The sequence below is a fragment of the Gossypium hirsutum genome, chromosome D12, assembly GCF_007990345.1.
Source record: "Gossypium hirsutum isolate 1008001.06 chromosome D12, Gossypium_hirsutum_v2.1, whole genome shotgun sequence".
NCBI classification, from domain to species: Eukaryota; Viridiplantae; Streptophyta; class Magnoliopsida; order Malvales; family Malvaceae; genus Gossypium; species Gossypium hirsutum.
Genome location: NC_053448.1, coordinates 6,365,951 through 6,392,061, shown reverse-complemented (window position 1 = coordinate 6,392,061; position 26,111 = coordinate 6,365,951). Strand labels below are relative to the sequence as shown.

The 26,111-nt window shown below is 35.2% G+C and overlaps 1 protein-coding gene and 1 pseudogene across 1 annotated transcript; one reads left to right on the top strand and one right to left on the bottom strand.

The window, feature by feature from the left end:
* Positions 1-690: 690 nt before the first annotated feature.
* On the bottom strand, positions 691-1,701 carry LOC121224645 (diphthamide biosynthesis protein 3). The gene is made up of 2 exons (XM_041108331.1): positions 1,351-1,701; positions 691-880 (listed from the first exon to the last, which is right to left on the bottom strand). The coding sequence occupies exon 1, from the start codon at positions 1,607-1,609 to the stop codon at positions 1,361-1,363; it is 249 nt and encodes an 82-aa protein (XP_040964265.1). The 5' UTR covers positions 1,610-1,701; the 3' UTR covers positions 691-880; positions 1,351-1,360.
* An 11,204-nt stretch (positions 1,702-12,905) lies between these two features.
* On the top strand, positions 12,906-21,593 carry LOC121224511 (allene oxide synthase 3-like; annotated as a pseudogene).
* Positions 21,594-26,111: the final 4,518 nt, after the last annotated feature.

The following is a 26,111-nucleotide window of genomic DNA, read 5'->3' as shown; positions in this document are numbered from 1 at the left end:
TTTCCTCATTTTTTGTCTTCCTCCCCTTCTTTTTCCTCTCTTATAGATTACAGATATAGATTAGAAACCTAATTATATATATATGAAGTTCTTAAATGGTATTACATGTTATAAATTTATAATATGATTTGGATCATAGAAGAAGTCTACTTGAAGGTCCCATTTGGATCCCAATCAGCGATCAAAGGTTTTGTTTTCTGACTGGAAACAAACCTTTGAGATCCAAATGGACTATTCAATTAACTGGGCCATTTCTTAAGGAAAATGTTTTGTTGAACAACCAGCAACAAGCACGCAGCATAAGAAAACACATTCAAACATCAAACCCATAGCCATCCCCTGCTACAAAATGGGTATTGATGCTTCGACTCTTAAGTTTAACACCCACGTCTGGAACATTCTTCGAACATGGAGAAGAAATTATGACCATCCAAGTATACATGAAATACCAATATATTCACACCCAAGTTCAAGTAACTAGATGTATGCTGCAACAAGTAAAGCAAACAACCGCCGACACATTTAGATATCGAATATTCGTGTTAAACACATATCTAGGCATGGATACAGATGTTCCACCAAACAAATGTATTAGTACAAATCTTTATGAATATTAGTCAATACTCATGTGGAAAGCATATTCATATCTGAGCTCTTAGTGACAGAAACATAAAGCATCTCATCTGTTACTGAAGAAACCAAATTCATGTATTTATTCATAGGGATTTCAATGTTAAATTAAATACACCAACAGATAAACCAAAATTTCCTCACCAATGCTAGCACCACAGCACACATAAGGAGCTAATCTCCAACAAAACATTCTTGCAATCTGCTATAAAACCAGTTATACTCAAGTGTAATGTTTGCCATTTGCCATCTGCAATGACAGAAAACAGCAATAACAAATGTCACATTTTGGACTGATTTTGCTTCAGCGAACTTAAATATGTAAATAAGCTATCATGAAGCAAACAGAAATCGAACCAATAAAAAAAACACAAAAGAATTACTGTTCAACATCGCATCAAAATATAGTAAATTTCTGATGTGAAGAGAAATTAAAAACAAAGGAAATTACAATATTCTGATCAATTAAAAGTTCAAGATAAAGAAATTCTAGGTTAACGAATCAATAAAACTCTAAATTCTGATCAATTAAAAGTTCAAGATAAAGAAATTCTAGGTTAACGAATCAATAAAACTCTAAATTCTGATCAATTAAAAGTTCAAGATAAAGAAATTCTAGGTTAACGAATCAATAAAACTCTAAATTATAAGATAAATATAGTTCCCAACAAATAACTCAAAATCGACAACATCGTAGTTTAAGAAAAAATTAATAATTACCTTAAAGGTCTCAAGCAACGGCGACGGCTTGTCGTTTTGGAGGCTCAAGATTGTTGTTTGATTTTCTGTCGGCGAAATCCTCGGCGTTGTAGATGACGGTGATGTAGAGAGAACAGCTGGGGCAACGAGCGATTTCCTCGCCGATCTTGAGCTCTTCTTTTGTTATCTGAAAAAGATCGCCGCAAGGGCATGGATATGTGTATGCCTGTAACTCCTCGTTCCACTGCATGTCCTCTATCTCCACGTCGTCGTACGACATCGTTAGGTTGACCAAAGCTGCAAATTTTTTGGGTGCGAGTTTTAGAAGACGAAAAGTCTATTGATTTTTGTCCATTTGGGATTTAGGGTTCGTCTACCCTATATTTATATGTAATATATTTTCACCTCTATTTGGAGTAAGCAGGGGTAGTTTAGGGATGGTCAAAATTTATATCTATAATATATATATATATATTTTGAGGTTAGTACTTAGTACATTAAAAGTGTATTTTTTTGTTATACAAATACCTTTAAAATTTTGTCACGTGACTCTTTTTTAAATATTTATTTTTAATATTTTACTATATTATTATAAGATATTTGTCAACCCTTTAACCCTACGTGTGGAGTCTAAAATATTCACTGGCAGTGTACCAAATATTTTCTCTTCTTTTTAATAGTACAAACAATAAATTGATTCGTTTAATAACAAAGAGACTAACTTGATTCAATCTCTATGATACAAGGACTTGTCAAGCACATCAAAATTTTAGGTAAGTTTCAATTCCTAATGAGTTATTTTGTCAACGGACAACTTTAAATATGTCATGTATTCAACTTTTGGGTAAACTATAAAAATAGTTATTTATGTATGGTTAAATTACGTTTTGATCACTAACGTTATCAATTTATAACATTTTTGTTACTATGTTGTTACTTAATGTTAGTGGTGTTACAAAAATCTGATATGACATGTTTAAATTCTAAAATCGAAGCTATGTCAGTGTCACGTAATTTAAAACCTGATTTTAAAAATAACCTCTCTTTATTTTTTTTTTGCCTTTTTTCTTTACATTTTCCAATTCTTTTCCTTTCCTCTCACTCCTCTCTCGTCTCTCCCTCTTTCTTTTCTCATTTCTTTCTTTAACCAAACCTCCAAAGCCATGGATCGTCACCAGACCTCCAAATTTTGGTTTGTTTTAACCAGTGGAAGGAACATGGCATATACAACAAATCCATCAACAAAGTTCCGTAACTTATGATGAAAGGCCAAATATATTTATAGCTGCAAAAGAAAAAAAAACATAGACCAACAGGTTTCTTCCATGGTTAGTTTCTTTTTTCTCACCTAAATCACCAAACGGTTGGCTTTTAATCCTCTGTTCCTTTGACCCTAAACTGATATATATATGCAATTTATGTGACTTGAGTTGAGAGAGCAAAAATCTGCAGATAAATAGCAAAGATAATGAACACAAAGATTCAAGACAAAACACCAAAATTTGGTGAGATGCAATTTTTATATACCAACATTAGCCTCCAACAACAGAGCTTTACTCTACAATCAAAGATAAATAAATAAAAAAAAAGGGAGAGAGGAAGCAAAACTCCTTTCAGATTTGACCAATTTAGGGGGTTTGGGTTCTTTGTTCGTCGATCCTAATGGTCAAAGGTTGAGTGTTGGTAAGAGGAAACACATATCAGAAACTAGAGATGATCCGTGATACGAGAGAGCTAGGAATCAAGAAATGTGTTGCGCGGAAGCGTGTGAAAGAGTAAAATTATTGTACTGAAAAATCACAATAAGTTCAATTCCCAGGAAAGAGAGGTGGATCACGAGGATCGCTTACATACCAGATCTTTCCTAGCCAGAATATCCCTCTATCGTAATTTAATAGCACAATAAATCACTACAATGACACTTGCAAAATATGCAGAACAAAAAATAAAGAACACTAGAATTTTAACGAGGTTCAGCAAATTTTGCCTACGTCCTCGGGCACTACCAAATATATTTCACTCCAAAAATACAAGTGAAAGTTTACAAATAGGGAGAGAGAACAATTGCCTTAAGTAGAGAATGGCAAGTGTGGGATGAAGAAAGTAAGAAATGGTTAGGCCTATTTATAGTTGAGGTTCAAGGATCAACTTGCAATGTCCCTATACAATTAGGGACCAAAATTGCAATTATCCCATGCCAACTTTTAACCCAACTTGCCAACCAATTTTACTTTCTACTTTCGGTGCCCACCCTTTTTGACTTTTCAAACAATGGGTGGGTTCCAATAATCTCCACCTTGAAGATTTGATTAGGATAATCTTATCTTCACACAATTCTTTCTGCCTTTGACAACAATACTTGATAGTGCCTTCTTCAACTGTTAAACTTGCAGGATATTAATCAAGTTCAAACAATGTTCGAACTTGGTTGATGTTACCACCTTGGTCATCATATATGCGGGATTATCTGCAGTCTTGATCTTCTGAAGACAAATTTTCCCCTCTTCAATAATTTCCCGCACAAAATGGAATCGTACGTCGATATGTTTTGTACGTGCATGATAGACTTGATTCTTTGCTAAATGAATAGCACTTTGACTATCACAATACACGTTAATATGCTCCTGAACCAACCCCAAGGTTTTAGCCATACCTTGTAACCAAATAGCCTCCTTTACAGCCTCTGTTACAGCCATGTACTCGGCTTCTGTGGTTGACAATGCAACTGTAGACTGTAGTGTAGACTTCCAACTTATTGGTCCTCCAGCAAGTGTAAACACATAACCGGTGGTTGATCTTCGCTTGTCCAAATCACCAGCATAGTCAGAATCAACGTACCCAATAACACCTTTACCAAGTGTATTATCCTGCTTGAACAGTAATCCAACATCCACGGTCTTCTGAATATACCGTAGAATCCATTTCACAGCTTGCCAATGTCCTTTTCCAGGATTATGCATATACCTGCTCACTATACTAACTGCCTGTGAAATGTCGGGTCTTGTACACACCATTGCATACATCAAGCTACCCACTACATTAGAATACGGAACTTGCAACATGTATTCTCGTTCCGTATTCGTCGAAGGAGATAGTTGTGCAGAAAGCTTGAAATGAGAAGCCAACGGGGTACTTACAGGTTTTGTCTGCTCGTTCATGCCAAACTGCTGTAGTACCTTTTTCAAATACTGCTTCTGAGACAAGCTAACTCTATCATGAGCTCTATCTCTCCATATTTCCATGCCGAGAATCTTTTTAGCTTCTCCTAGATCTTTCATCTCAAACTCGAGATTGAGTTGAGTCTTCAATATTTCAATCTCAATTTTGCTCTTAGATGCTATTAGCATATCATCAACATATAAGAGCAAGTATATGAAAGTTCCTTCTTGTAGCTTCTGAAAATACACGCAATGATCAAATTTACTTATTGTGTACCTTTGCCCTTTCATGAACTGATCAAATCGCTTGTACCACTGCCTCGGAGATTGCTTCAATCCATAAAGTGACTTTGTCAGTTTGCAAACCCAATTTTCTTTTCCAGCAACCTTGAATCCATCTGGCTGAGTCATATAGATTTCCTCTTCCAAATCACCGTGTAAAAACGCGGTCTTCACATCAAGCTGAACTAGTTCAAGATCATATTGCGCAACCAAGGCTAGCAAAATCCGAATAGACGAATGCTTCACAACTGGAGAAAACACTTCATTGTAGTCTATTCCTTCTTTCTGAGCGTAACCCTTTGCTACTAATCTAGCCTTGTATCGAATTTCATTTTTATTAGGAAATCATTCCTTCTTTGCATATACCCATTTGCATCCAATTGCCTTCTTTCCCTTGGGTAGTGTCACCAACTCCCAGGTCTTATTTTTATGAAGAGACTGCATTTCTTCATTCATTGCTTGCTTCCACTTTACACCATCAGGGTTACTTATTACTTCTGTGTAAGTAGAAGGAACATCATCATCTGTAATTGGAAGTGCATAGGCCACTATATCATCAAAGCGAGCAGGCTTACGAATCTCTCTTCTTGGCCTTCTATATGCAATTGATTCTTGTTGCTGTAGAGGTTCTTGGGTAGGAACCTCTTCATCATTTGTCCCTTCAATATTAGCTGGATCATCGTTAACCTTTTCAAGCTCCACCTGCTGCAAAGTACTACCGGTTTTGTCATCCTTTTGTGAATCCTTGTACTTCAACATGGTTGATTCATCAAAAGTCACATCTCTACTGAAAACAATCTTCTTTGTATCAGGACACCAGAGACGATATCCTTTTACTCCATCAGTTATACCTAAGAATAATGCTTTCTTTGCTCTTGGGTCTAACTTAGATTCTTTTACATGATAATATGCAGTGGAACCAAATACATGCAAAGAATCATAATCAGTAGCAGATTTACCAGTCCACATCTCCATAGGAGTTTTTCCATTTATTGCAGCTGATGGCAAACGGTTAATTAGATGGCACGCATATGTAACTGCCTCAGCCCAAAATTCTTTGCCCAATCCAGCATTTGACAACATACATCGAACTTTCTCCAGTATAGTTCGATTCATTCGTTCTGTCACCCCATTTTGCTGTGGTGTATCCCGAACAGTGAAGTGTCGCACAATGCCCTCATCTTGGCATACTTGTAGAAATGGATCGTTTTTGTACTCAGTACCATTATCTGATCGAAGTCGTTTGACCTTTCGACCAATCTGAGTCTCCACCATCTTCTTCCATTTCAGAAATGCATCCAAAACTTCACTTTTTCTTTTCATTAGATACACCCATACTTTTCTTGAATAATCATCAACAAAAGTAACAAAATAGTGCATACCTCCCAAAGAAGCTACTTTGGTAGGTCCCCACACATCACTGTGAACGTAGTCTAGAATTCCTTTCGTATTGTGAATTGCTGGACCAAATTTTACCCTCTTCTGCTTGCCCAGAACACAATGTTCACAGAATTCCATTTTGCAAGAATTTGCACCTTTCAATAAGCCTTGCTTCACCAATGTCTGCAAAGCTTTTTCACCAGCATGTCCCAATCGCATATGCCATAATCTGGTAGCCTCTGAATCTACATATTTTGTAGAAACTGTTGATGTTGATCCAATAACTGTACTTCCATTTAAAAAATACAAGTTATTTCTTCTTGTGCCTTTCATCACCGTCAGTTGCCCAGCTACTGCTTTTAGTAATCCATCTCTCAAAGTGATTGTGAGCCCTTTAGATTCTAGGGCACCTAATGAGATGAGATTTTTCTTCAGGCTAGGTACGTAGCGAACATCTGTCAAGACTTGGATTGAGCCGTCGTGATTCTTCAATTGGACTGTACCCACTCCCATTGTCTTACAAGCACTATCATTGCCCATAAGAACAATTCCACCTTCTAGCTCTTTAAGACTAGAAAACCAGTCCTTATTAGGACACATATGGTAAGTACATCCTGAATCCAAAATCCACTCATCCGTTTGACATGCCATTGCCATGCCAACCAAGCTAAAGTCTGACTCCTCATCATGCTCCGCTACACATGCATTAGAAATAGCCTTGCCCTTTTGTAGCTTAGGACAATTCTTTTTCCAATGCCCTTTTTCACGGCAAAAGGCACATTCATCTTTGGCGGGTCTCCCTTTGGACTTTCCCCTTCTACCAGATTTGCTGCTGTGTGAACGACCTCTTACTGTTAAGACTTCTGCGGTTGTATCTCTATGATCTCTTTTATCTTTCTTTCGAGTCTCAGATCTATACAACTCACTACAGACTGCATCAAATGTGATCGTGTCCTTCCCATGAAGCAATGTGGTGGTAAGATGATCATATTCATCAGGAAGGGAATTCAACAACAATAATGCCTTGTCTTCATCTTCAAATTTCTCATCCAAATTTAGCAAGTCTGCTAAAATTTTATTGAATGAGTTCACATGGTCATTCATCGACATACCGGGTGCATACGTGAATCGATAAAGTTTCTTTTTCATATAAAGCCTATTTTCAAGACTTTTCGTTAGAAACTTTTCTTCCAGTGTATCCCATAACTTCTTCGCTGATGTCTCCCTCATGACAGAGTACTTCTGCTCTTTGGCCAAACATAGGCGGATTGTACCACACGCCTGTCTATTGATCTTGGCCTACTCCTTGTCATCCATCTTGTCAGGTTTTTCTTCAAGGGCTATATCTAGCTCTTGCTGACATAAGACATCCAGGATCTCACATTGCCACATACCAAAATTATTGGTACCGTCAAATTTCTCTACTTCAAATTTTGCATTTGTCATAGTAGTCCTTGCTGATGACGATGCTGCTGCCATTTTTCTCCTCAATCCCAACTACTGTATACGTGAACAGTACCGTATACGTGAATAGTGTCGTATACATGAATAGTACTGTAAACGGTCGTATTCCCCAAGTACGAACCTGGCTCTGGTACCAATTGTTGCGCGGAAGCGTGTGAAAGAGTAAAATTATTGTACTGAAAAATCACACTAAGTTCAATTCCCAGGAAAGAGAGGTGGATCACGAGGATCGCTTACATACCAGATCTTTCCTAGCCAGAATATCCCTCTATCGTAATTTAATAGCACAATAAATCACTACAATGACACTTGCAAAATATGCAGAACAAAAAATAAAGAACACTAGAATTTTAACGAGGTTCAGCAAATTTTGCCTACGTCCTCGAGCACTACCAAATATATTTCACTCCAAAAATACAAGTGAAAGTTTACAAATAGGGAGAGAGAACAATTGCCTTAAGTAGAGAATGGCAAGTGTGGGATGAAGAAAGTAAGAAATGGTTAGGCCTATTTATAGTTGAGGTTCAAGGATCAACTTGCAATGTCCCTATACAATTAGGGACCAAAATTGCAATTATCCCATGCCAACTTTTAACCCAACTTGCCAACCAATTTTACTTTCTACTTTCGGTGCCCACCCTTTTTGACTTTTCAAACAATGGGTGGGTTCCAATAAAATGAACATGAGAAAGGAGGAAGAAAATCTAAAGAGAATAGAGGAAAACAAAATTCAATTCCTTAATTTCATAACCATTCCCTTTGTAGACATTTGTCACCCAAATAGGAAAATGTTGCAACTAAGGGTGACTATTCGATCGAGTTGAATTGAGTCAAAAAAATTTTGAGTTAGTTGAGTTGACGAAATCTATTTTAGCAACTGAACTCGATTTGAAATTTTTTTTAATCGAATCAAGTCAAAAATTTCAAGTCAAACCGAGTCGAGTTAACAAATCCTACTATTTATGCGCAATGTTGCGTTTACATAAACTGATTATTTAACTAGTAGACGAAGTACAAGATTATTTAACTACATGAATAATATAATTGTTTTGCGTTTTAACTTAATGGTTTTGACTTTTAATTTTAGAAAAGGTATCAAAATGACGTAGTTTTACCTTTTTTTTATTCAGATTTTTGGATAACTCGAATTATATAATTCATATTCGAGTTAAACAAAAAAAATTTAATTTTTTATTCGAGATGAATTGAATAACTCTGTTAACTCAAATAAATCAAATTATTTAATTCAAAATTTAAATTTTTATTGAATTTTTAGAATTAAATCGTCACCCTAATTATAACGGTTAGGAGGTTGGGGCCCTCCTTCCAATCCGACCGTTTCAATTAAGCGGATTAACACACAAAACGCCCGTTTCCACCATCCCTCAAAAATAAACTAAACGCATTGTTTCACTAATGGTTCATTAAACCAAAACGGTGCGCAACACCAACAGTCCACAAAACAGAAAAAAGCAGAAGTTGAACAGCAACATTCCCTCTCATAACAAGTATTGCCCATCCTTGTCCTCAAGAAAAGTATTTGCCCACTCGACCAAGACTTTTATGACAGCATGATTCCCTTTCCTCACCACTCTCCTATCCAACACTTAAAGTGGCTCCTTCGTCATGGCCCCATCATTTCAAATCGATGGCAACATAACGTGACTTGGGGCCCTTCCTACACGTCTCCTGAGTTGAGAAACATGGAAGGTAGAATGAATCATTGATCCCAATGATAATTATAACCGATAATTAAGCAACCTTTCCTATTTTTCCTTCCACTGTATAAGGACCAAAGCATTTGGGGAGAAATCTTTTGGTTCAAGACCCTCTCCATTGTATGTTGCCTAAAAGGTTGCAGCTTCAAATACACATAATCTCCAACTTTGAATTCCCTATCATTCCTCCTACGGTCAGCTGCCTGCTTCATCTTGTCTTGGGCATTTTTCAAATGAAATTTGAGTAACTGCCTCTCTATTGAAGGTTTCTATCTACTGTATCCACAAGGGAGGTCCAACTAGATAGAATAGGTGATGAAGGGGGTCTTAGCCATACAATGACTCATATGGGGTTTAATGGATGGCTGAATGATAGGTGGTATTGTACCACCACTCTGCTAAGGGTAACCACAATAGCTAATCACTTCACCTCTCACCAATCATGCACCTAAGGTACCTTTCCAGGCACCTATTGAGGACCTCTGTCTGTCCATCCATTTCAAGATGATAGGCAATAGACATGTGAAGGCTTGTACCAAGCCTTTTGAACAGTTTTTGCCAAAACTTGCACCCTTTTTTCTCGAGCATTGCAACCATTCAAGCACATAACCCCTTCATTATGGAATACATAGAGTATTACCTCTAATTTACATATGGGATTTCACATGCCACTTTGAAACCTATTTCAAACATCACTTGATTAAATTGGTCTAGAACTTATCTATAATCCCACAAAGGGCAGAATGGGTTTTTTAATACCAGTAAGACCCTACACGAGTTGATCAAAACAACCAAACGCTACTCAGACCCAACAAGAGCCCAAATGAGGTTCATTCCAATGTGAACACATTACAACGACTAGTTAAAAAGTAGTCTTGGGAAGCTAAAGAGCACAAAAAATGCACCGTCTTGAAAATAAAAGATAAGCAAATGACTGTTAGATTTGAACACCTGCCCAACTGGACCAGGATAGATTTCTAAATACTATCAAACTATTATGTATGACTTATTAAACGTAAACCTTCTCCTCCAACTAAATTTTACCTCTTTCTTCAATTTTTCTGACGATGCTCCCAAATCCAAACTCCAACACCCTTCTTACTTTTCTTTTGTTTTATAGCCCGAGTGGCCTTTCAACCCATCACAAATTTATTTTAATTTAAAATTAAATTTATTATTCGGGTATAAAGTAAAGTATGTAATAGAAGTTTCGTCCATTGCATAGCGAAATGAATCCAAAACATTTAACACCAAAATTTTCCCCTCAACATTGAATTTTAAATTCCACAAGAACATCTTCAGCTGGGATTTACAAACTTAAACAAGTAAAGCTTATTATCAAAATCTACACAAATTTCACACCAATATAGAACCTTGCGAAAAGATAAAGCAAAAAGTCATTCACAAATTAAATCATTAACTTTGTCAACCTTTTGAGCATGCCGAACTCTCTACTTTTCAACAGGGAGGCGCCTTCCACACCTCCAGTAAAAGGACAAGTCTACTTACTATATACATGATTATTACAAAACAATGCATGAATGACAAGCAGCTCAATGTTAATTATTAGACATGAAAAAATAACACTAAAAGAATTTGCTCTCCAAAACGAATTTAATCGGACCCTTATGGAAATTGAATAACAAAGGCTCAAAAGACGAACAAAAACAAAAAAAAAGGGAAAAAAATATTACTTATATAAAAGGTAAATAATTGTATCCTCTTCATGGGAAGTTTTGGAAAAATCGAAATAGCTATTTGCTGTAGTAATCAAATTAATTTGTACACGTAGCACCCACCACAACTATCAGAGAAGGCTGGAATTAGGGACCACTATACAACAACGGCTACGCCATGCAATGCAACTTCATATGCTCATTCATGGCGAGGCGTTAGTTAAGGTAAGTCTGACGAATCTCCTTCAACTCCGCCATCTGTTCTGAAACTCGCCATATCTTGACCGACTTATCCAGGCTACCGCTATAAACAACCCACTTTCGATCCGCATTGCTTGATGTTTGATGATCTTCTTCAATGATCAGGCATTTCACCGGGCCGACGTGACCTGTTAAGACCGAAACGCAACTCGGAATCCCACCATATTCTCGTCCCCACACGCATGTGCTATTATCAGCTGAGCCGCTAAACACCAAATTCCCGAATGCCGCCAAGCACAGCACCGCCATGTTATGTTCCTTCGGGGACCCGCCATGTATTAGCGGCTGGTCTTTACGTTCCCAGAAGTTGAGGAGCCCATCAGACGATCCACAATATAGCATCACTGATTATTGTTGACAGCCAATACGGTGACGGCGTTTTCTTGGTTCAACAACAATTGAACCACCAAATGTTTGGTTCATTTCCCTGTTAACTCCCTCTTCCTTACTTTAACTGTCCCATCGCCGACCCTGAAAACACCAAGCAGTCCAGTCCAGCCACCACAGAGTTGATTGCGTCAATCGTGAGTGTAACGACCTTATGGTTAAAGGTATCGAAAAATATTTTTTTAAGATTCTATTTTCGTAAACCGAACCTGTAAGAGGCTAGCTTAATAGTTAATTAATTTTTGAAATAGTAAATTTTATGAAATTAAGAATTATTAAGGTTCAGGAATTAAATCACGAAAGGGTTAAAAGTTAAATTATAAATTAAAATTAACTAAAGGAGTTAAATAGCAATTAAACCACTTAATAAAAGGTTGTGTGTAGGTGGCGGAATATGGTTAAGTGTAAATGCATGTATGTATATTTTATAATATTAAATTAAATGAAATAGAAAGAAAGTGGAAAGAAAGAGATGAAATGCATGCAAATTAGAACATAAGGAAAAGGAAAATAAAGAAAGAAGAAGGAGAAGAAGCTCATGACCCTTGGGGTTTGAAGTTCAAATCTAAATTAGTTAGTGCAATTTAGTTAAACTAAACTAAAAAGGGTAATGATAAAATCATTCCTAAAATTACTTGTAAAAGTAAGATTGCAAGCATAAGTAGGATTAAAAAACGTGCTATAAGAGTAGATAAAAAACTTCTAAAAATGAAGACTTATTAAACAATAAAAAATAAATAAAAAACATATAAACAACACAATTCCAAACCAACTCGTGAAATAATTTATTATTTTGAAATAATCTTAAAACAAAAATTAGATTAAAAAGCCGATGAAAGAGCCACTCATTTTTCAAAAGAAAATGTTGGTGGTTGGTGGAGTTTCAACCACGACAGACACTGTCATCTATCCATCACACCTTGTGAAAGCAACAAAACTATTTACAAAATAAATCTATAAATAAAAAGAAAAAAGAGGCAATAGAAAATTGTACCATCGTCTAACATTTCGTTGAGCTGGTCTCCTTAGAACTTGTGGCGTATGAATTAAAGATGATAAATGAGAAAATCATTTATACCAAAATATAAATGGTGTTATCATTTATGACCCACACGTCAATTTAAGATTGGACACTACTTTCTCTTACTCATTATTACCACTGACACAGCACCTAGTCACTTTATAGCTTTGGATTTCTTTAACGTGTAAAACATTTTCCAACTTCTCCAAATTAATCCTTCACCGAACCAATGTCGTCTTCTTCACTGCCGCCGCCAGAGTTGCCAGTGAAACCAGTTTCCGGTGACTATGGAGATCCCTTCTTTGGTCCAATTCTAGCTCGATTAGCATACTTTTACCATGGAGGGATCGAATTCTAAACTATTCAAAATAATATAAATATTAAATTAAAATTAAAAATTAAAGAATCTTTTAAAATTAGTATTTAATTTATCAAACAATTTAATTATATTCATTGTTTATATTTACTAATTTACTAAATAATTTTCTAATATAAATTTAACACTTATTAAATATAACAATAAAAATTTCAGTACTTACTTAAATTTTCAATTCATAAACACACGCTTACTTACCCATGACTGAAAATTATTTATATTTGAAAGGTGTTTATAATATCTTTAGATTTGCTATATGTAATTTAATAATTATATAAAATTTTTAAAATTATGGCACTATATTTGGCTAAATTAGCTATATATATCGATATACTTTGTTAATTAGTCATATAGGTCAATTTTTTAAAAATTTAAAGAAATAGATCGTTTTTGGAGAGAGTGTGTGTGAAAGCGTGTCTAATTGAGCGCATTTTCCTCCAATGATAATTTTTCCAACGGTAAAAATTCAAACGTACCAACGGTAAAATTTTGAAACAGACCAATGATAACTTTAATTTCCTATAATTACCCATGCCATTTTCCATTATTTCACTCAAATCCAACTCTTTATTTTCTCTAAACTCTCAATTTGTCAAGATTTGTTCAAAATTTTCCAATAAATTTGTATAAAAATATTGTAGTTTGTTAGAGTTGAGTGACTAAAATCTTTGTTAAAATAAAATATAGTGATAAAATAAAATAAAAGTAAAATCCATATAGAACTATACTTATTTTATTTTACATTGATTAGAATAAGGTTTTTCAACCTTACTACACTTCATCTATTTGACATTTATTAGAATAAGGTTTTTCAATCTATAAATAGATGTAGTCTAAAATCTTCTTGCGTCATTCGAGTTCGACATTAGTGAATTTTATTCTCCTCTACCCGTGGTTTTTCTCGAAAGGGTTTTTCACATAAAATCTATGTGCTTTATTTTCTTTTTCTTATTGCTTTGCAATCGTTCTATATTGCCATTATCAACGTTAGTTTTTACGAACTGGTATCAGAGCTTTTCGGGTTGCTTGTTTCCATCACGATAATGGCAACAATGAAGTATGATATTTCGTTGTCGGATAGCAACACCAGATTCACGTTGTGCAGGTAAAGATGTAGACAGTTCTTGTGTAGATGGATTTGGAGGATGCCCTACTAGGGTTAGATAAGATGCCTTCGACATTGATGGATGAAGAGAAGAGACGTAAAGATCGAAAGGATTTAACGCAATTATAGCTGCATCTGTCGAATGAAATTCTACAGGACGTGTTGAAGGAGAAGACCGTCGCTACATTATGGAAGAAGCTTGAGCAGCTATGTATGTCGAAAACCCTAACTAGCAAGCTACATATAAAACAACGTTTTTATGCTCATTGTCTAGAGGAACGTGCGTGTGTACACAAACACTTAACTGTGTTTAAAAAATTATCTCAGACCTAGAGGTCATAGAGGTTTGTATGATAAAGAAGATTTAGGGTTAATTCTACTTGGTTCGTTGCCTCCGTATTATTTAACCTTTAGAGATAAAATTTTGTATAGCCGCGAATCTCTCATAGTTGATGAAGTCTATGCTTTATCAATCTCGTATGACAAGATGAAGCATTTTGTGGTTGGATCCGATTCTCAAGGAGAGGGTCTTATTGTTAGTAGGAGATAAGAATGAAATACTGATGATAATCATGAGAGGACACAAGAACGAAATCCTCACAATAAATTTAAGGGTAGATCAAGATATTCAAATAGAGGTAAAACCTATAACTTCTGCAAGAAAAAAGGGCACATTAAATCTAAGTGCTATAAGTTGTAGAACAAGATCAAAAGGGAGGCAGCAGATCAAAAAGGAAAACAACCAGAACAATCTAGTGAAGCTAATGCTGTAGAATAATACAGTGAGGTGAACTCCTAGTTGCTTCTACCGATAACTCTAAAGTGAATAAGGAGTGGATCATCGATTCTGGTTGCATCTTCCATATGAGTCCCAATCAGAATTGGTTTACAACATATGAAACAATGTCTGAAAGTGTTATTTTATGAGAAATAATGCTTCATATAAAATCGTAGGTATTGGCACAATCAAAATTAAGATGTTCGATGGAGTCGTCAGAACACTTATTAGCATACGACATGTACCAGAATTGAAGAGAAATTTAATTTCGTTGAGTACGTTTGATTCAAAGGGAATAAGTACACAGTTGAAAGTGGGGTTTTGAAGATTAGCAAGGTTTCCCTCATCGTGATGAAAGGGTAGAGAAAGACTGCTAAGTTATATGTTTTGCAAGGTTCTATTGTTACTAGTGATGCAGTCGTCGCTTCCTCTTCCTTGTCAAATGATGATGTTATTAGAATTTGGCATATGTGTCTAGGACATATGAGTGAGAACGACATGATAGAATTAAGCAAAAGAGGACATCTTGATGGACAAGGCATTAGCAAACTGAAGCTTTGTAAGCACCGCATTTTTGGGAAGCAAAGAGAGTTCGATTCACTAGAGGAATCCATAACACGAAGGGAATGTTGTATTATAATTATTTGATCTTTGGGGACCATTAAGAGTGCCTTCGAAGGGTGACGCTAATTATATGCTAATGATCATTAATGATTTTCCAGAAAAGTTTAGGTATTCTTCTTGAAGTAGAAAAATGATGTGTTTTCCACATTTAAGGCTTGGAAAACTATGATTGAGAAGTAGACAGGAAAACAGATAAAAACATCTCCGCATAGATAATGGCTTGAAATTTTGTTTTGATAAGTTTAAAGAATTGTGCAAATTAGAAGGAATCGTGAACACTTGACAGTTCATCATATTCCATAGCCAAATGACATTGTAGAACAAATGATTAGAACAATTATGGAAAATGTTCGATGTATGTTGTCGAATGCTTGTTTACTGAAGTTATTTGGGCTGAAGTGACCTCTACTACATTTTTTTGATTAACCGATTTCTGTCCATTGCATTGAGAAACTCCACAAGATGTATGGTTTAGTAATCCTGCTGGTTATTCTGATTTGAAGATTTTTGGGTGTCCTGCATATGCTCATGTTGATAATGGGAAATTGGAGCCTAGATCTATTAAATGTGTTTTTCTTAGTTATAAGGCTGATGTTAAGGGTATAAATTATAATGTCCTAAAAATAGAAAAGTTGTGATTAGCAAGATGTTATTTTTATGAAATTGTTATGCTACCTAACTTATCTCTTAAAGGTTTTTCCAATAAAGTAGGTAGAATTTTAGATTGATGCATGATCTACAACAGAGTCTACTCCTCAAGTTAGTAAAAAAAACTCAAAGTAGAGTTACTTCTCCTCAGTTGCGATTACAGTCACACATTTTAATATAACTAAATGCCAATATCAGTAATATCTATCTTATTCCAATGTCTAAGATTATCTAACATTCATGATAAATAAGTTTATACAACTCGGTTCAATTCATATGACAGTTTACCTCTGTCTTGCACGTTAACTACCACACTAACAGAATTTAGAATTTAAGCTCACACGCCTATACGGCTTGGCACATGCCCATGTGCCTTGCCCGTGTGTCTCAAATATAAACTCAGTGAGTCACATGGCTTGGACACATGCCGGTGTGTCTTGTCCGTGTGCCTCTAATACGAACTTGGTGAGTTACACGGCCTGGACACACGCCCTTCTGTCTCACCCGTATGATTCTTGTATCTCATTTTCCACACACGACCTCTCATACACCCATTTGTCTCACTCGTATGAATCTTGTATCTCATTTTCCACACACGGCCTCTCACACGCCCGTGTGTTTCCAAATCCAAAATCAGAGAGTTACACGGTCCACCACATGGCCAGCAACACGCCCGTGTGGCCATTCGTATGCCGTCGATAGTCCCAATTTTCGTGAAGAAAAATGCAGAAAAGAGGGGTTTCGATACCCACCTGTGCAGATTGAACGTAGAAGTAATAGAGACACTCCAAAACCTAAAATAGCCAAAATTGTCTAGTTATATAACTTAATTGAATTTGCATGACTAATTAAACAATCAACCAAACATGTCAAAAACCTCGATGAAAACCTCAAGCAAACCTCAACTCAAAACAACCATTACCTTCGCATGATAGAGAAAATTCACAAGCCTAAATGTTTGGGGAACAGGTTTCCTCGGGACCTTCTCCTAACGAACATCAATTGAATGTTTAGACAGAGAAATCGAGCAATTTACTCAGGAAACCAACTTTGACAAAAAATAATAAAAAAACAAACGACAACGAGTGTTAACAGAATTTTAACACGAAACTTATCAAATTGACTTCCAGTGAAAGAATAATTAAAAATGGAACTCTTACGAATACATCAGGAAAATTGACCAACAAAATTTGGGAATTAAGTGACTAATATTTGAGAAGAAGAAGAAATAAAAATAAAATAAAATAGAAGAAAAGGAAATGAGGGAAGAAGAGAGAGTTACGTTAAAAGAATAAATAGATTATCTAAAAAAACAACTAACTAATCCTACAAAGTAACCAAAAACATATTGTCGCTTCGCTTACGCAAAGACTCGAACACGAGACCAAACAATAGGCAGATGTTTAACCAATGAACCAACATACTCATTCTTGATACAAAAGACATAGAATTAAACTTTAAAGAAGTAAAAGGTTCAAATAAAGAAATTAACAAATTCCAAAATTAATGCGACTCAAACCTCAAATAATAAGTAAGTAAATAGAACACACAACCACAGAAGCAGACATACATTCATTGACACAACTTAACATGAAACCCAAATTTTGGGGCGTTCAGCTTATGTGCGGCACACGCCTGTGTGGTTCATAAACCACCCCAAAATCTGCTGCAAAACACGAAATTCATAGCAAATTAACCTCTAATTACATGTGCTTAAGAAACACACCTGGAAGACTATTCCGACGTACTTACGACCAATCGAAGCACATCATTAAGCCGATTTGAAAACCACATACCTAAATAGCACCAACATCTCTAATCACTCCTCCTATCATGTAGGCAAACCATTTCTTGACACAGTCGCATCTATGTTAAGTTCCATCCATCCTCTCTCTGGTGGCGACCAATGGGACCTCGTAACCAATGTATTTGAAGTAACCAATTTGAACCAGTTTGATTATAACTTCTTGCCCAAGTAAACCCTGTATCCACTAGGTCTAGCATACGATTCTTCCATAATAACCAACATAAAATGGATAACAAAGTTTGCCAAGCAAGATCATCTCTGTGGCACTTCCCTTCATCCCGTAGATTCCAAACTAGCCATACTTGAAGTGACTTAGAGAAAAACATACCATGCGTATAATGCGAGACTACTTTTCACCAAATAAATTTGAGAACGAACAATCCCGAATAGCATGCAAACTCGATTCTAAACATTGTCGCACCTCATAAAATGTCTCTCGTTAGACATATGCCTCCCTCCCTCTCTCATTGTCATTAATTTGTTCTGCATAAAAGCCATATAAAGACCCGCACCCTTGAGGAGCTTTAGACTACCAAATCAAGTTCCAAATTTAGAAGACTCAGAACTGATAAGATTCCTGTAAGTCTCAAAACTGGAAAATTATCTTTGCCATCCATTCCAAGCTAATTGATTCGGTCTAGCCTCAGCAGATGGTGGTAAGATAGACGCAATAAGTGTGAGGACATGTCAGACACCACATAACTTAAAAAGAACATGTATTAACAAATTTATCATTAGATTAAAATTAATATTTATTATATTATTTAATATATTATTTTTTTATAAATTAATTATATTTATTAATAAAATGTATTATGATAGTAAATTATTTTAAATACATTTAGAAATCTTATAAATTAAACTTTAAAATTTCGGCAAAAGGATTAAAAGAAAATTGTGATAATTATAGTGTGAATTTTAATTGAGAACCATGAGAATCAAAATGACTTAACCATTAGATCAAAATAAATTATTTTAAGCTCTAGATATTGTATTTAACTACCTCATTAAATAAAAACAACACCGCCTAATATTTTCTTTTTTTTTCTTCTTTTCATCGTAGAATTAGTCTTAGAGTTTAAAAAAGGGATAATCATTATTTCAATTTAAATTTTTTGGAGAAAAAAATTGAAATAGAAATTAAGAGATTAGGGTTATTAAGATTAACCAATTTAGGTATTTGTTTTCTTGATTGAGAAATTTGATAGACCATTTCACTTTAAAAATTCTGAGATTTTTTACAATTGGGCGACCAACAAGTGTTGAATCCAGTGGCAAGACACATTGCACACTTAAGGGAGAACACAAGTTTAAACCTTGAAGACGACATTGCTGGGAGGGCCAGCCACAAACCCCACACATGGATTGTAAACGGACATAAAGAGTACCTAATAATTAAAATCTTGATGCATACGTGTCCAAAATGCATAGCCTTTTACATTTATTTGAGATTATATAATAATCAATTTTCAATTTTAGTCCCATATATATATATATTTGGCTTTATACTTTAATTTTGACATAATTTGGTATTTTAACCTTTTTAATATTGTTGGTTAGTCTAAATGCTTTGTTCTGATTACAATATTAAAGTAAACTTTTAAAAATTGTCAATATTGTTAAAATTCTTAGTTAAATTTAAAGTCCATTACAATGACTACCGATTACTTTTTTTCTTAGTTAAATTAAAATTTTATTTTAAAAGAAGTAAATTGAATCAGTCATAAAGCCCGAAGTGCTTCATTTGCATTAAAATTTATAGCTATATACTTGTTAATCTCTTGATTTTGTTTGAAGATTTAAAACGGGTAATCTTTATTATTAGTTTTTATATTTACATTGTGATTTTATCTCAATTGTTAATGAAATGTGTTGAATTTATAACAGTTAAAGCGGTTGAATAATTTGGGTAATGCAAATACATAATCCATAGCAAAAAACAAATGCTGTCATTCTCGAGCGTGCATAAACAATGGTAGGGGTACTTTTATTCATTAGTACCATTCACACTTTAGTTTAGATTTCTGGAACGTGTAAATCATTTTCCAATTCCTATATATGCTATCATAGGCGTCCTTCTCCAAATTATTCATTTGCCTCGTTTAAGCCATAAACAATGTCTTCTTCTTCTCTTCTTCTTCTTCACTGCCGTCGACAAAGCTGCCGGTGAAACCAATTCCCGGTGACTATGGCCTTCATTTTTCGGTCCAATTCGAGATCGGATTAGCATACTTTTACAATGAAGGCAGGGACAAGTTCTTTGCGAATCGAATCAAAAATACCAATCCACGGTCTTCAAAACTAATATGCCTCCCGGACCTCCAATTGCCTCTTGCTCTCACGTTATTTGTCTTCTCGATGCTATCTCCTTCTCTGTCTTTTTGACGCTTCGAAAGTCGAAAAACGTGATGTTCTTGACGGTACTTTCTTGCCTTCCCTGGCCTACACCGGTGGCCATCGTGTATGTGCCTACCTCGATCCTTCCGAGCCAAAGCATACATCTTTAAAGTCCTTCTTTTTATCTACTCTCGCAGCCCTCATCATAAGTTCATACCATTCTTTCAATAGGCTTGTCAGAGCTTTTAACGAGCTTGAAGCTCAGATTTCTACCAAAAAGAAGCTATTTTAACACCCTGAGCGATACCATGTCATTCACTACGTTTTTCGCCTGTTCTGTAACAAAAACCCTAGTGAAACAAAGATAGGTTCTCAAGGACCAAAACTTGTTGACAAATGGTTGTTGTTTCAGCTTGCACCTCTTGGATCACTAGGGTTATCACCCAAAATTCTAGGTATTTCGAAGATATTTTGTTACGTACATTTAGTTTCCCATTTTTTCTCGTTAAATCTGATTACAAAAAGTTGTACGATGTGTTTTATGAGTTTGGAAGCTCGGTATTGGATGAAGCTGAAATGAGTTTGGAATTGAAAGAGACGAAGCTTGCCATAACCTGATTTCCTTGCCGGCTTTAATGCTTATGGTGGCATGAAAGTCCTATTCCCAGGGTTGATCAAGTGGGTTGCATTAGCCGGACAAACGTTACACCGGAGACTAGCTGATGAAATCAGGGCCGTCATCAAGGCTGAAGGTGGGGTCACTTTATCTGCTTTGAACAAGATGGTTTTGGCCAAATCGGTGATCTATGAATACCTAAGGATCGATCCACCAGTTCCATTCCAATACGGTAAAGCTAAGGTTGATTTGGTAGTTGAAAGCCACGATGTAGCCTTTGAGATAAAAAAAGGCGAGATGATATTTGGGTATCAGCCATTTGCAACTAAAGATCTAAGATTTTGTGAACCCTGAGGAGTTTGTGGCTGATAGATTTGTGGGGGGAAGAAGGAGAGAAACTTTGAAGTATGTATATTGGTCGAATGAGCGTGAGACGGAGGATTCCACGGCGGAGAACAAGGCTTGTGCCGGGAAAAATCTGGTGGTGCGCTGTGTAGAGTGTTGTTGGTGGAGTTTTTCCTTCGTTATGACACGTTCCAAGTTGAGCTAGTACGTTTATGTTCGCTCCATCCGTGACGTTCAAGTCTTTGACTAAGCCTCATCAAGTACTGACTGCCCATGACTGAAATTTAGTTGTTTGTGAAGGTGTTTAATTTGATTTACCATCTTGTTCTCTAAATTTCATTTGAAGTCCTTTGGTTTGTGGTGCTAGCAATGGAGAAATTATTGAGCCAAGAAATCATATGCTGGAAAAAAAAAAGACTTTTGCAACAAACAAATGGGTATGGAGTACTAGAAGATGGGGAATGAGTGACCCAAAATCCTTGTTTCATAAGTGGGGCTCATTGTACCTAGTTGTTATGTTTCTTTTCAGCTTTGTTTACAATAAGAATTTATAGAGTTAAAAAGATAATAAATTGGAATAAAGAAAGAAAGAAAATTGATTGATGGGTTTTATTATTATTATTACAATATGTTAGGTTTTTATTCTAACTTTAGTAAGAATATGTTATGTTGTTACGTGTTCTTTGCGTGTTTTCTTACCTTTAATTTTTGTAATATTGTTTATGTTTCTGCTTAGTTGGTTTTCTAAGTATAAGCATGTGTAAATAATATATATAAATTGTATTGTCAATTTAGGAGAATGTGGGTTTAAGTATTGAAACGCATTATTTTCCTATTATGGTTGATGAAGATTATGGTAGTTCTGACACTGTGTTAAAAAAATAACAGATAAATAGAACTTTAATGATTTTATAATATAAAGTAAAATTTAACATAATTTGAAAACAATTAGTTCGTAACTTTGTTATCATTACATTTTGACAGTTATTAATTACTTTTAATGAAATATACACATTAATTATATTCACGTTCGATACAATATTCTTGAATTTCTAGTTTACTTTTAACTTGCATTCTTTTTTAATGATGCATAGAATATGGAGGTTTTTTGGTGAATAAAAAATATTATTATACTTCAAGAAATTCTAATGCTTCGAGGGGTCTCAAACGGTTGTAAATCCTCCTTTTTTTGGAAAAGTCAATTTGAATAAAAAATCCGCTTTTTGATTATGTTCCCTGGGAATGTATCTTAATATCCATTGACCTTTTTTGGGACAATATATGGTGTATTCTTCTTATTAGCGCAAAATTTGAAGTCTTCGAAACATCTCCATGTATGGCTTTACAACCTCCAGCTATTCGATTGGATATCACCTGTCATGCTCATCGTTGGATGATTTTAGCATCAAATGTCCCAAATCTGCTAAAAATGAGCATTTCCTTAAATCATTATATCCACGACTCATCTCTTCTCATACGCATAACTCCCCAGAGTTGCACTCCCTGTTCAATTGAACAACATTTTAAATTTCAATGGGTAACATGTAAAAAATAATTCTTACAAGGCACAATATAATTTAGCATATATCAGGTTGCAATTATAAGAACAGTAAGTAACATTCCTGATTATAAAAAAATAAAGAGATAGCATGGCATTATGAATAATTATATTGAGTTGAATGTCACAATTAATCCTTTAAATCTTTATAAGAAATATGAATTAAATGCCCCTTTTCTTAATCTATAAATAGAGAGTTGTTGAAGAGCTCAGTTATATTTCAAACAATCACATCGGTTTCTAGGTTGTTTCTTTTGTAAAAAAATACAAATTATTTTAAAAAATTGAACAAAAGAAATGAATCTAAATATTTTTTTATGTACAAATAGGCGGATGATTGTGCGTTGAAGGCGTTTATACATAATACTGGGGAGCCTCCGATCCCTAAAATTGTGGGTACCTGCAAAAGGTTGGATTCTTGCATGTGTCTCGCATGCAAGGGGGTTGCAAACTCAATCCCACACTAATCAGCGCGTTGGTGGAAGATGGAGGCCCGAAACACACACTTTCCACCTTCCATGTGGCGAGTATACAATCACACTCGAGGACGTATCGTTACAGCTCAGACTACCAGTAGATGAGCCAGTCATTACAGAATCAACGGTGGTTCGAGGGAAAGTGGACCTCTACATGGGAATGTTGGGGAAGGTTCTGAACAGATTCGAAGTGGTGGTTGACGTATATCGATCCCAAACTGGCCTCTGGTATAGACAATCTTCAATTTACTAAGTTTTTACATTACAACCAACGCACAAATAGGAAGTGACAAGGGACTTCAGACAACAACATACGTCTTGGTGCAATGTCAGTCATGGGTCGTTTTATCAGGACGCATTTTCTTGGTGACTAAAACATTAAAAAATACATGTTTTTTTTTTTTTTTTTTTACTTATACTTCTTTTTATTGCTGCTAAAAAGTAATGCATACACAAGTCATATACCCAACATATCGATTATGGACTCGATTATTTTAGACTTAGCCTCCACTTATACAAAGCACTTGAATTACATACCAGGTTATGGCTAACTCAGGATTTAGGTAAATCACACCATAATGTCACAAGTAATTAATTATAAACAGATTCAAACAATTCATCTTGGGTTACTAATGTATCATTCTTCAATGAATACATCTATATCTCTACTCGTAGAGTCAATCTCCGATAGCCAAGACTGCCATCTCCCTTTGGAATTTAGACAATATAATATCCTTATAGTGTTTAATCAAATGTTCACTTTGATTTTTTACAGGATTACAACTCGTTTAGATAATCTATGAATAAGTTGTCTTTCTCGCAATGTAACATTTTTATAGTGCCACTTATCATCAGTTGAATTTAGACATATGAGCTATATTTGTTTTCACAATTTTGTTGTGTATGCAAATATGAAAGACAGAAACACAAAAGACATTATAGTAAAATGTGAAATTAACTTTATTTATTTATTCATCGTTCAATACATAGAAAATAATTACATGTTTACTACAATATGGGCACATTTCCTAATAGGCCACTATCTGTACAGAGAAAAAATGCCACGTCTTTACCGATCACTAGAAGTTTGAAGTATTTGTTGATGCAAAAAGAGTTTAAAATTGAGACACAAAGTGGCTCGAACTGTTAATATTTATGATTAATCATTGACTACCACTCGAGAAAGGCCAATATTATGGCTGACGCTTTAAGTCAAAAGTCCTGTTCACTTTGAAAGCGATAAATGCACATTGGACTTTAGAATGAGACGACTCTATTTAGCCAAGTTGAGAACTAAACCCGTATTTCTTTACAAGATTCAAAAATTACAAAAAAGTGATAGCAAGCTGAAAGCTAAGTGAAAGCTGATTGAAAATGAGCAAACCAATGAATTCAGTATGAGTGATGAAAAGAGTTTATACTTCCGTGATAGATTGTGTGTACCGAATGATTCAGGTTGAAGCGAGACATTCTCCACGAGGCTCATAGCAGAACCTATGCAATACATCTGAGTGACAACAAAATGTATAATGATTTGAAACCATTGTATGGAGGCCATGCATGAAAAATGAGATAACGACTACGTAGCTAAGTGTTTAGTAATGTCAGCAAGTAGTGAACACAAGTTCGTTAGGTTATTGCACCTATAATGATTCTTGAATGAAAGTGGGAGCGAGTCACTATGGACTTTAACAGGATTGTAGTTACGTCGAAAAGAAAGATTCAATGGGTGATTGTTACAGTTGACGAAGCCACTCATTTTTCTGTGAGTTGATAATTCACTGGAAACTGGTTGATTGTACATCATAAATTGTGAGTTGCTTGGTTATATTATCTTCTCTTGGACGAGATCTGAGGTTTACCTCTAGATTTTGGGGTAAATTGTATAAAGTTTTGGGTACTAAGTTGAATTTTAGTACGACTTTTCACCCTCAGACCGATGGTCAATCCAAAACGAGTAACCCAAATACTTGAAGATATGTTGCATTGTTGACTAATTAAATTTGAGAAAAGTTGGAAAAAATTAATATCGTTGGTCGAATTTTCCTACAATGATAGTTACCAAATATAGCATTAAAATGGCACATTACGGAGCTTTATATGGTCGTAAATGCCGAACTCCTCTGTGCTGGTAGAGTTGAGAGAAGGAAAAATGGCAATAACAAACTTAATGCGAGAAACAAAAGATAAAGTTAGAACTATTTAAGATTCTTTAGAAGTTGCACTTAATAGAAAGAAATCTTATGCCGGCCTGAAAAGAAAGGATATCGAGTTTCAATTTGGCGATAAAGTCTTTCTGAAAGTTTTGCCTTAGAAGAAAGTTTTGTGATTCGATAGAAAAGGAAAGCTCAATCTAAGGTTCATTGGACTGTTTAAAGTTCTCGAAAGAATTGGGCCCGTAGCATATCGGTTAGCTCTACCTCTAGAATTGGACAAGATCCATAATGTTTTTCATGTGTTGATGTTGAGAGAGAATACAAATTTGATCCCTCATGTTTTAACTCCCATGACATAGAGTTACAGTGTAATTGTCTTATGGCGAGGAACTTGTAAAAATATTAGCTCAAGAAATGAAAGAATTGAGAAATAAACGCATGGCGTTGGTGAAAATTTTGTGGGTTTGTCATAGTTTAGAAGAGGCTACTTGGAAACAGGAAAAAGCTATAAGATCTCAGTACCCTTATCTATCTCAAAGTAAATTTTGAGGATGAAATTTCTTAAGGGGGAGAACTATAATGGCCCAATTTTTAGTGGTACGAAAAATA